This window comes from Cygnus atratus, chromosome 21 (assembly GCF_013377495.2).
Source record: "Cygnus atratus isolate AKBS03 ecotype Queensland, Australia chromosome 21, CAtr_DNAZoo_HiC_assembly, whole genome shotgun sequence".
NCBI classification, from domain to species: Eukaryota; Metazoa; Chordata; class Aves; order Anseriformes; family Anatidae; genus Cygnus; species Cygnus atratus.
Window position 1 is genome coordinate 5,494,553 of NC_066382.1, and position 11,613 is coordinate 5,506,165.

General features: G+C 47.0%; 2 protein-coding genes across 3 annotated transcripts; one reads left to right on the forward strand and one right to left on the reverse strand.

Moving 5' to 3' along the window:
- Positions 1 to 1,423: 1,423 nt before the first annotated feature.
- Positions 1,424 to 6,919, reverse strand: LOC118253381 (F-box only protein 2-like). Of its 2 annotated transcripts, none has more exons than XM_035557668.1 (6): positions 6,709 to 6,919; positions 5,015 to 5,290; positions 4,194 to 4,320; positions 4,000 to 4,095; positions 3,475 to 3,610; positions 1,424 to 3,049 (listed from the first exon to the last, which is right to left on the reverse strand). In XM_035557668.1, exons 2-6 carry the CDS (start codon positions 5,262 to 5,264, stop codon positions 2,915 to 2,917), a joined length of 744 nt encoding a protein of 247 aa, XP_035413561.1. In that variant the 5' UTR covers positions 5,265 to 5,290; positions 6,709 to 6,919; the 3' UTR covers positions 1,424 to 2,914. The 2 variants fall into 2 exon arrangements, with proteins under 2 accessions (XP_035413561.1, XP_050570879.1); XM_050714922.1 differs by having other exon boundaries at positions 6,655 to 6,903.
- On the forward strand, positions 6,917 to 11,177 carry LOC118253380 (F-box only protein 6-like). The gene is made up of 6 exons (XM_035557667.2): positions 6,917 to 7,003; positions 7,162 to 7,482; positions 8,113 to 8,239; positions 8,966 to 9,061; positions 9,393 to 9,528; positions 10,232 to 11,177. Exons 2-6 carry the CDS (start codon positions 7,224 to 7,226, stop codon positions 10,376 to 10,378), a joined length of 765 nt encoding a protein of 254 aa, XP_035413560.1. The 5' UTR covers positions 6,917 to 7,003; positions 7,162 to 7,223; the 3' UTR covers positions 10,379 to 11,177.
- The last annotated feature ends 436 nt before the right edge of the window (positions 11,178 to 11,613 follow it).

An 11,613-nucleotide genomic window follows, 5' to 3' on the forward strand; every position in this document is an offset into this window, starting at 1 on the left:
TGTCTGCATTGGTAATCAGTGGTCCCAAAACCTACTGCATAGTGTCACACAGGTGTTTGTTCGTATTGGCACAATAGGAAGCAGAAGGAACCCCCATTGGTCACTGGAGCATGTGTGATATAGCCCTTTAGTGGCTGAGAGTTAATACACTTAAACCATTTTGTAACAGTTGTACTGACTTTCTGTAATCCTATGAGATTGTGTGGTCTCCATTTCCATGAAGTCTGTAACACGTGAGAGCCCATTAACCTCCTGTGCTCTGTTCAGTCATGGACAGAGGAGTTGAAATTGTCTTGGAATGGGATGTCTGAACACACCACACACATACATACTCCTGGCATTTGATCAAAATTCAAAAGGCATTAGGAGCAAAATATTTATAATGGCTCAAGTGAGCGAGATTTATTTTCCAAGTACACAGACACCTGCTTCTTGTACTTGCATTCAGCCATGTCAGTGCTAGAGCCCTGCTGCAAGGAGCAACCAGTCTCCTGAGGTCGGTGGCAGTTTTTGCAGAGGCACTCTGGAGCAGAGGTAGCTGTTCTCCTTAGCGAAGCTGTGAGACACTGAATGTCTTGGAAAGCACATCTTGGAGATGGGTGGGAAGGTCAGGGCAGCTCTGCGGGATGCCCCTAGCAGTCAGCGTGAACATCAGGCCTGCTGGCGTGAGGAGGGAAAGCCCCCGGCAGCTGCATTCATTGTAACATTGCTGCCGGGGAGGCTGTGTGCGTTTGGTAGTTCAGCCTAGGTAAGCCTGAAGTGGGGACTATGGCCCTATCCTGTATTTACAAGGGCCACTGTATCTGAAGGCTTAATCCTGGGGTTTATCCTGAGTGTAAGATGGTGGCTTAGGAAAGGTTCAGTTTAACAGTTGCATCAAGACCTGGTGTATTGATCCCATTGCTGCACTGATTCCTTAGGGACAGACCAGGGCCTTGTTTCTTCCATGGAGCAGGTCTCTGAGAGTGAGTTGAATATTAACTAGAAATTTGGTCAGCCACACTAAAGGCTGTGCTGAATAAAGCTACATTGTGTGACAGTGTGTGCAGAGGTAACAGAGAGGGAAGAACTGAATTGGTTCTACTCTCTTGGGTCAGAACTACAGCTGAGCTCATAGTCGAGCTGAAGATGACCTGAAGGGTGTGGGTCAGGGATGGATGTTGCAGGAGCCTGTCTGAACCTCCTCCATGCCTTGCATGAGTTCCCATTACCTTTTGAGCACATCCCTGCAAGTGCTTCTGACAGGTTCAAGTTGCTGGGGTGGGGAACGGAGCATGTACCTCTTCCCAGGAGGCTCGTGTTATTATGTTAGTGTGTAAAGCCTCCTGTTTTTTGGATAGGACTAGTTGACACCTGACTCCACTGGAGAGATAAAAAGCACGCTTAAGCACAAGAAAACAAATATCCAGCACACAAAGGAAGATCCACATACAACTGTCATTTTTTTATTACATTTGCCCGGACTCTGGCTTGGCACAATTGTGGTTTGGAAGGCTAGTGTGCCCAAGGCATCTGGGTGCAGCAGCGCAGAAAGCCTGATGAAGCAGAATGCACACAAAGTGACCAGCTCAGAAGTCGCTGTCTTTGGCTACAGGTTAATACCAGTACGCTGCACTTGTACCGGTGTGCTTTGCTGCCAGGTGGCATCTAAGTATGTGCTCTGCCTGGGCAGGCCAGGAAGAGAAAATAGATGGACACAAAAATGGAAGCATGTAGCTCTGGGCAACGTCTGAGGATGCTTTTCTGAGGGGACTGACTAGAAGGGACAGGCTTGGCTCAGGGAAGCTTAGATGTTTCCGTTCAGGATGGTGGCTCACAGCCCTGAGTGATACCGAGAGGCACTGGTGGGCGTATGTACAAAGTGCTGTCTTGGTGAGCATATGGAGCGAAGGCAGGCATGTACTTCTTGCAGACACTGTTAGCAGGCAGGAAGAACTGAGATCAAGCAGAGTTAATGACAGCTTTCTGTGTGAAGAATATTCTGTGAATCTCCTGCCTGCAAAGAGCCCCACTAGGCTTGCATGAAGCATGCAGAGGCCAGGAAGTAGACACATTTTGTTTTCACTTGTTCCTGGGCCCCTTCTGCAATTTGCTTGTGAGACATTTCCCCAAGTCCTCGTCTTTCTCGCAGCAATTATTCTCAGTTGCTGTTTGAGAGCCAAATGAAGCTCCACAGTGAACACCAGAGTGGTTTCAGTTCCCAACACTTTCCCTGATAAATAGATGCCGGGAAAGTTGTAATAGAGAAGGATCCAATCCCTATTGCTTGGCGTTATCATCTCTCACAATTGAAATAGGGAGCAGCACTTAGCAGCCAAGCTAGAGCTCATCTAAGGCAGGCCACGGCATCTATCACTTACAAATGGGAGAAGCAAAGATTCTTACTACAGGTCATAGAAATAGTTGGTGATAGAGTTGTGGCAGGGTTCTGGCTCTCCTGGTCTGTTCTCAGCATAAACACACTATCTGTGCTTTCTTTCTTTTTTTCCCCTCTTGAACTTCCTGGAAAATATGCCCAGAGTCCTCCTTAGAGTTAACAGTGCTCAAGTCTGGGAAGGAGGCATGAGAGTATCTAGTGCAGGCTGGGCGTTAGAGATAGGGGTGTCCATGGTTGGGGTGATACCTCCCAGGAGAGCAGTAAGGTCTGCTTCTCAGTAAGGATTTATAAGTAATCTATGTGCGACAGAGAACATCAGTGCAAACATGAGGCTGTCTAATGTGGTTTCACCCATCTGTTCCTATCCTTAGTCCTCTTAAGGAGAGATGGATGGTAGCCCCTGGCATCTGGCACGCACGTTCATACAGGAGTTGTATGCTCTACAGCCCGGAAGCAGCACCATGCAGAAGCCATCCAAAGCCCATGGGATGGCCTGAGGGAAGTCAGCTCTGGCAAGCAGGCCCCAGTTCAGCTTGGCTATGGTTCCACCGTGACGCTGCTGTTGGTAACACGCACACCATACCATCCCTTCCAGAACAGCGTGTCCTGGCCACCGTGCTCAAAGCAGACAAAGCGGACCCCAGGACCATAGTTGGAAAAGGTGTGGGAGATCTTTTGGGGTGAGAGAAACAAAACGGTTGTTGGTAAGTGTCAAACCACCACGAACCTACTCTCTAGTGCACAAGGCCTTCAACCCCACCCGCCCCAGCCATACTTACCAGCCTGGGTAACAGTGGGAAAGGAGATACTGGGAGCGCTTTGCCCAAGCACTGTTCAAAGGCCTCTGAACTTCTCCCAGATGGGCATCTCTTCCAAAATCCTACATACTTGTAGTGATGGCTCAGCAAGTTTCCAGGTTTTATCTAAGATACCTTTGCAGTATAATTCCTCTCCTCAAACAGAGTCATGGCTCCACAGAACTTATGACAGAGCCTTCTCCTCCCCAGGGTTAACTACTCCCTGCATGTGTTTGCTTGAAAATACTCCTTGTTCATGCAGGTTGGGTGTCACCTGCTGAAACTACAGCTGTCACTCACCTCAGTCCAGTTGGCATCATTGTCCTGTGGGATGGCAATAGTCTCAGTCTTGTACTCAGCCAGCACATCCTCGTTCTCTGAGAGCAGCTTCACATAGAGCTCGTAAAGGCAGCCAGCATCACTGCGTCCTGCGTACCTGCAAGGGAGAACCCAAGGTGCCAGCCTTGTCTCTGTGAACTTGACAAAGAGCTAAAGCAAGTAGTTGTGTCCTGCTGAATGGCAGCAATGTTGGCTTCAAACCAAGGTCCCAGGAACCTGGGGAGACTGGTAGAGGTAGAAGACTGTAACAGTTCTTACCCCAAACCACCACCTGCCCTTATTCCCAAAAGGAACCTGAACTTTAGATGTCAGGGGCGCCAACAGCTTGAAGCCTGTAGAGCCTTGTAGCCCTGTCCTACAACTAGAGTGACACCAAAAGGGGTGCAGTGGGGTGAGAACAAGGGTTTTAAGGCCCGGTGCAGGTATACGCCCTCCCTGCTCTTCCTTGACTTTCTGCTGGCCTACTAGGGCATCCTGGCTACTTACCAGTCTTTCACCACAACTTTAGGCTGGGTTGTATCCATCAGCTCTTCCCAGTAGCCCTCAGCTCTAAGGTCAATGACCTGAGACTTCCGACACCACCTAAAATACAAAGATGTTAATTGATGAAACAGCCTCTTCTGAGGCTAGGGGAAGCAAAATTGTACCCTTCCCTGAATAAGAGAAGAAAGCGGCCTTACTCATAAGATGTAACAAAGTATTTATGAACTCCTTCACTAGGGAATTCTTTTCCAAAGTCTCCAGGGAGCTCTTCAATTTTCCAGCCATCACCTCCATTATGCACTTCTCCCCAGTGCTGCAAGTCTTCTGTAAATGGTAGAGAAGAGAGAATCTGTCTGGCTATAGTTTCTGTGGGCCTGGGGAATCTGACCATTTCCCACTGGGACCTTCCTGTAGCTTGTGACAGATGTGTTGCTACATGTAGCGCTAATTTTATATGCGGATCATGGAGCTGTTTAAGTAGAGGTCTGGCAAAAACATCTAGTTTGGTTGAACAGCAGTAAACTTGAGCATTCCCCACCAAAATGGCTATGTATATGTGGGCTTATTTAAGAAAATAATACAGTGAAATTACTTAGGTGTTCTGTTGTCTCAGCACTTTCATGTCCTGTTATAGAAGCAGTCTGGGGAAAGCTGATGACTTCTTTATTTCATTTTTGTTAGCAAATAACCATCATATACTTAATTCCTTGTTTTTTATTCTTCCTAGTGATATTTTTAAAACTTCGAGGAACATTGTTGGTACATAGTTAAATTGTTAAGCTGTATATCTTACATAACATTGATGTCAAATAGAGCCCTTTACAAAGGCTGATTTTGACAGAAGGCCACCTTGCCCGTTAAGTTATTTGACTGCATGCATTAAGTGATTTGGGTCTTGAGTAAGAAGAAAATGCTGCAACCTGATGGCAACTAAGATCTATGTTAAAGACTGGAGATGCCCAGTTCCTAGTGACTGGCCTTCTCTTCAATACTGGGGCTTGTTACGCTTGTCTCTCACCTTCACCACATGGGTTTTTGATGAGATTCCTCCTTTTCTTACTCAGGAAGTAGAAGTTTTGCCAATTCTCTGCATTCTCCTCTGACTCTGTTCCAGTGAGGCCTTCCTGCTGACACTTCAGGATCCAGAGAGCAGCTCCATCGACCAGGTTCTTCCACTGGCAACAGACCAGGCGGCATGCCAACACCAAGTCCACTGCAGGTATGGAAGCCAGTATTCTGATCAGGACTGCTTCAGGGAGGGACTCCATCCTTGGGTCGGGCTGAATGGAGCTTTCTGAGAAAGAGGAGGAAAGGGGTAGTGACACAGTGGACCATCAGAAACAGGGTCTCTTGCCCCTAGTAATGCCAAATATTGAGGTGTTAGAGGAAAAAAACATCTTTATCTGAAAGGCAGGTGCAGCATGGTTTTGGGGGCATTCTTAATCTGAATGCCTCTGGAGCCCTACTATTACCACCTTGAAGTATGTGGGTAGATTAATATTTTACATTGTAAGTGAAGACCTTAGTTAAATCTATCCACAAAATGCAAGTACCTGACATATACAGTTGTCTACAACTTCAGTGCCCTACACTGGAATCACTCCTTCCCAAAATCTCCACTTCTTAAAAGATCAGCTGCTCTGTCTCAGTAGTGACTTCCTCTGAGGACGGAATGCTGCAGGCATCTGGGTTTGTTCTGCCTTTTTAAGAACCTCATTGATGACAAATGCTGCAGAGCAGTACCTAAATATCAGCGGTGAGCATCTTGCCAAGCATTTGCAGTGGTTGTTGGTTCTATATCTGGAAGGCCTCCCCTCAAGGGGTTGGCACTTAATGTCCTTAGTCATGAGTCCGTATAAAGCACAGGTCTGAGAATAAAATAACTGCATTATTTTCAGTTAAACTTCCTTTTTGTATGGTCTTACAACCTTAGCAATTGAGGTAAAAGCACATGCTTCTTACTTATTTGCTGATTCTGCCCCTTGACTCTCAATGGCTCTCTGCTACCTGGGCTTTAGGGCCAGGTGCTGCGGAAATAAGGACAGAGGAGTATGCAGGTTCAGAGCTCCGTATCATCGGTGTGGGATGCACTGTGACTCTGCTTTTATCTCAGCTGAGTCCTGATGCTGGGAAGCTGTTGAGTCTGCAGTGAATTTGCACAGAGCCAGACTCCTCAGGAGTGAATCATTAAGCCTAGGAGAGCATTATTAACAACGCAGCTCAAATATCCTGACAGTGCTACTTGATGAAATACTGGCAGTGCCAAATCTGGCAAGGAAGGGAAGAAATAGGAAGTCGCTACTGTAACAGCATCCTAAATCTAGGTGGCCCAGAGGCAGAGCTGTCTTCTCTATCTGCATTGCAGACATCAGAGGGGAAAGTGTCATTTAAAACTCGCTGGCTTTTAGGGGGGAGGACTGGGGTTCTCCTATTTCTCCCTTGCTAGCCCTCTACTGCATTCCTGAAGGGCAAAACACGTTTAAAACCCAACAACACATGCATCCTGGCTAAATCCCCTGCAAGAATTTCCCATGCCTCGCCTGCTGCCTAGTACCAGAGCCTCCCCTCTCTCCTCGCTTAGCCCTCTATGGGGGCGAAGGCCCCGGCGGGCTCTCCTTTTTCCCGTCCCTTAGCCCCGGGTCAAGCAGCGCCCCTCACCGTTCCCCTCCGCGCCCAGCGGCGCCTCGCCTCGCCTCGCCGGGCGGCTCCTACCTCAGGCGCTGCGCGGTGCGGGGCCGGGCCGGGCTCCCCTCATAAAGCGCCGAACGCGTTGCCCCCGCCTCCTGGCTCCCTCCTCAGGCCCGGCGGCCGCCCGCCGTCCTGGGCTGATGGCAGGCGCCGGGTGCTGGGTGCCGTAGCCGGCAGCCCGGGGCGGGGAGGCGGCGAAGTGCCCGCACGGCCCCACCTCCCCTCCCGGCTGCCCGCCCCGCGCTCCGCCCGCTGCGGAAGGGCGGCCGCCGCCTCACATCCGCGTCCGGGAGGAGGCCGGCGGACGGCCCGAGCCCAGGTGGGGCCGGGATGGGCCGGGTGAGGGGCGGCGGGGCGGGGGCGCTGCCCTGGGCACGGCTGCGGGCCTCTGGGTTGAGCCCCGCGGCCTGGGGAGGTGTGACCGGTACGCCGGTAACCGGTACGAACTCCGCTCGGTTCCTGGTGTCTCTGCTGCAGGTGCCCGGAAGGCTTCCATCGCCTGCTCTCGCATCCCTCGTCGCCGAGGCGGTGGCTCGGTGATGGCGACCATCTGCGAGCTCCCCGAGGACGTCCTGGTGGAGCTGCTTTCGCTGCTCCCAGCCCGGGACCTGATCCATGGCTGCAGGCTGGTCTGCTCGCAGTGGCGGTACGTGGTGGACCTGACCACCCTGTGGAAACGCAAGTGCCAGCGCGAAGGGTTCTACGTTCAGGCTTTGGACAGAAGCATCTCCGACTGGAAGATCTTCTATATGCTGTGCTATCTGAAGAGAAACTTAATCAAAAATCCCCGTGCTGAAGGTTTGTTTAACTACTTAGAGCAGAGGGTTAAAATCATTTCCCAGCAGTCAGAATGAGTCAGTGTCCTGCATTACTCAACTACTGCTGGTGGTGTAGGGCTGTCCCGCCTCTGATGGGTCCGTCCTGGGTCAGATCCACAAGGAAACAGCTGCAGTGAAACTATCATGGGCAAGTAAAGAATTGGTAAATGCACATCTGTGACTGAGACCAGAAAAAAAAAAAGAAAACTGTGAGTCACTAAGGCCTCAGCACTGTGGACACTGACTGGCAAGTATGATACAGCAATAAAACTATCAGCCTAATAGACTAAATAGTCAGGCAGCTGTGTCTTTTAGTTCAAGATGCAGCTAAAATGACTGCAGTTACTCTGTTTCATTATTGACTTTCAGTTTCTGATACAGGCAAAAAGTTGCTATGAATTGTCACAGCTGCTGATAGCCACCACAAACTAATGACAACATAGTGAGAGAGGTCACTTTTAGCTGTAGGAAAGATACAGCACGTCTGACTATTAATCAGAGTAGATTCCTGATATTTTTCTGTAGCTCACTTTTTAGTGCAAGCAGGGATAATGGACAAAACTAATCTGAGGCCCTAACTCTCATTTTTGTGTGTGTTTTATTTTTTTAGAGAGCTTTAAGCACTGGAAACTTGATAAGAATGAGGGAGATAGATGGAAGATCGAGGATCTGCCTGGACCTCTTGGAAGCGATATACCAGACCCAGAAGTACACAAATACTTTGTCACTTCATTTGGGTAAGAACTGTATTCCTGTGACCTGATGCTGGAAGAAAGCTGTTTCTTCCTCTGTCTCCAAAAGCACTGTGGTTGGAGGACTTGAAGCAGGTCACTGAACCTTAACCCATCTATAGGAAAATGAAGGCAATTTCAACCTTTTGTACTAGCTACTCTAAAGAAACTATATACTATATACAGGATACTGCTGAGGAATTACTTAATCACATCATGTGCTAAAATTCTCTGTCCCTACCAGGAATTTCCTGTAACTTTTTCTATGGTCATAATCATGTGGGATCCCTGCTTCTTTTCCACCAAATGTGGTGGGCAGAGGTTAAGGTCTGCTGAACTGATCAGCTGCACTTACCTCACAAGGTCAAACCTCTTAACCCCTAGGAGTGCCTGGTGCATTTGTCACACTAACAGCCTGCAATAAAAGCTGTCAATAATAGAGGATTTACTGCTTTTACAACCTGTAAGCAGTAGTTTTGTCTTAACAACATATGCTATACAAGCACAGAAACTCTTCTTAATCCAGTTTATTTCTTTTTATGTGGAGGTGAAGCTAACAAGTTTGCTTCCTGGCTGGTTCTGTCTTTGGAAAAAGTCATGCCTTAGCCATGTCAGCCTTGTGGGCATTCAAGGTCTGGATGAGCTTTTAGCAAAAGCAAAGGTGTAAGGGAAACCATGAATGTTGAGAACGATGTGTTTTGTGAAGTTGTTATATTTTTATTTCTGTTGCAGGCCATGCTTTAAGTCTCAACTTATTACCCTGAAGAAGGAAGGATACTGGAATGAGCTGATGGATGAGAAACGGCCTGAAATCATAGTCAAGGACTGGTAAGTGTGTGCACTGAAATTCTGCATAGAACTTTTGCCATTATGACCTAGATGTAAGCTGGGCCTCTGAAGCTTTTCATGCTATGTTCTTTATCCTTTGGGATCTGTAAGTCTTGAGTAAGGCATAGGCTAAATGTAGGTTTATTCAGTGGGGTACAAGAAGATGATTATCCTGTGAATAGAAAGATGACGGGAAGTTTTAGAACTCCTCCATAACTATGGGTATGACATTCCTTTCCTCGATCCACTTTGGAGACTCTTTCTGAAGGCTAAGGAAAATGGAATGCTGTGTACACAACCCTGGCTTCTTCATTACTCCCTGCCTCTTTAGGTACGCTGCCAGATTTGACTGTGGGTGTTGTTATGAACTTAAAGTGAGGCTGCTTTCGGAAGACTACATTGTGCTTGCGGAGTTCCATCCTGAGCCAGTGGTTATAGAGCAGTGGAGCGATGCAACGTGGAGAGAGGTAAGCAGCAGCTCTCCAGACAGTAGCTTTACATCAAGATTGAGATACGCATCTTTCAAACCTTACCTGGCTAAAAGTCACAAGTGGCCCTGCTTTCTCTGCTCTTCAGCCTCTTCTAACTCAAGATAAAATGTAAATAAGTTCTTGCTGTTGACAGTGCTGAAGAAACATTGAAAGATCGAGGTTGAGTTTGTAGGTGCGTGAGGTTTCCTAAAGAGTATCCCCCCTACGCTTCTGTGCTGTTTTAACTTGGTCTCTTCAAGTGTTTGTTCTTCACTTAAGCTTTTGTCTAAGTTAACTGAGTTATAGGAGTATAGCTCTTATTCGTATTGAAACTAAAAACTTAATTTTAAAAATTACTGCTTGGATGTAAGTATTGCAGACACTACTTTTCCTAAATTGTTAAACATGTTGAGCTTGGTTTGAATGGCTGTAGATTCCCTGTTATGTTGTTCCTTATATGACAAATGCTGTACCCAAGAATCAAGCTTAACATTGTTTGACTTAGCCTTCTGCCCTTTAATCATCTAAATAAGGCTTTTTATTTTTTCTTCCCTCAAAAAGGGGTATGATGCACTTTCATTAAAAGGTATTTTGGAATGAGCCCTTCCTGAGACCAAGGCTTTCTTACCATAATTGTCCTAGTTTGAAGGTTAGTGCTGGTTTATTTAGGCAAAACAACAAGCATTTTCTTTCTCTACAGATGTCTCACACCTTCAGCAATTATCCAGCTGGAGTTCGTTACATCTGGTTTCAACATGGAGGCCAAGACACTCAATACTGGGCAGGATGGTATGGGATCAGAGTGACAAACAGCAGCATCACCATTGGACCCCAGACATCGTCGTGAAGGCACAATATAAGTGTTCTCTTTTACCTCAGGATTGTAACCAGGTGGTCTCAGGTGCACTTATTTGTCTGTACTCTCTGGGTGAATGTCCTGGCTTTGTTTTGCACAGTTGATCTGGAATACAAGCAGCTAGCACTCCTTGTTCACAGCAGACCTTCTGCAGGCCCAGCCCTTTTGGAAGGACTTCTGTCTTCATCTGTCCTCCTCCTGCACCGTGGATGTTATGGCAATTACTAGTGCCCTTCCTTAGAAGGAAGACTAGGACAATTAAATATGACAACTATCTTTAGTTAATAGTGTTTGGCTGTAGCACCAGGACATAGTAATCTTAAATGGAAACCCTTTCCTGTTTTTGCAGCTTATGAAAGATAAGGCTAAAATGTATCCATTCAGATTATTAATCCCTTTTCTGAAAGACTCTGCTACAGACGGACTTGTTTTGTATTGTCTTTTCCTGTTTGTTTAACTATGTGTATAAATATGTATCTTTCGTATCAGCCCTTCCACAGCATAAGGAAGCTGTCGAGCCATTTTCATAAATGCTGTGATGCTGATACCCAATTCCTTTTAGTTTCTGTAAGTATATATGATCAAAATGGTATATGCCTTCCCCGCCCAATACAGCCCATCATTGTTTGAATAAACAGAGAAAAAAGAGGTAAGGATTCCCTTAAGGTGGATACCTTATAACTTAAGTGCCTTTTGACTGTGCTGTGCTTTTTCCTTATTACCTTTGTACTGAGTACTTGGTTTGTACAGAACAGTCTAACCCTATATAAAACGTTCAAGCAGCAAACAACCTGGATACGCGGTGTTCTTGCGCTTTTTACTTTGAGGAAGCAGGGAGGTGCTCTGCTGGCTTTTACCAAGTTACCTGCCCAACAAACTCAACTCAAATGCTATGAACCATCCCTTCCACCCCTGTATAAGCAGAGACAATACCAAGGCCCTCTTCCATCCCCTTTGATAAGAGTAGGATAGCAGTATTTTTTTCCCCCTTTTCTGCTGTCTGTTATAAAAGCAGGACATCTGATAAGTGTCCTTGCTGGAGAGAGACATTCCAACATGCTACTAATGCCACTCATATGTGAAGGTTCTCCGTGGTTGTACAGCCTTTCATAGGAATGGATAGATTCCAGCCATGTCCTAGAGAAGGTATGGAAAAGTGGTGGAAGCTCCATATGGAATACAAACCTCCATACAAAATTAAAGTACTTTCTCGCTAGAGGGACGGT

Coding starts and splice junctions, on each gene's coding strand:
- LOC118253381 (XM_035557668.1), bottom strand. CDS start 5,264: ATGGAGTCCCTCCCTGAAGCAGTCCTGATCAGAATACTGGCTTCCATA. Junction 4,321..5,014: donor CAAAAACCCATGTGGTGAAG/GTGAGAGACAAG, acceptor TACCATTTACAG/AAGACTTGCAGCACTGGGGA. Junction 3,050..3,474: donor ATGATGCCAACTGGACTGAG/GTGAGTGACAGC, acceptor TCACCCCAAAAG/ATCTCCCACACCTTTTCCAA.
- LOC118253380 (XM_035557667.2), top strand. CDS start 7,224: ATGGCGACCATCTGCGAGCTCCCCGAGGACGTCCTGGTGGAGCTGCTT. Junction 8,240..8,965: donor TACTTTGTCACTTCATTTGG/GTAAGAACTGTA, acceptor TTTCTGTTGCAG/GCCATGCTTTAAGTCTCAAC. Junction 9,529..10,231: donor GCGATGCAACGTGGAGAGAG/GTAAGCAGCAGC, acceptor CTTTCTCTACAG/ATGTCTCACACCTTCAGCAA.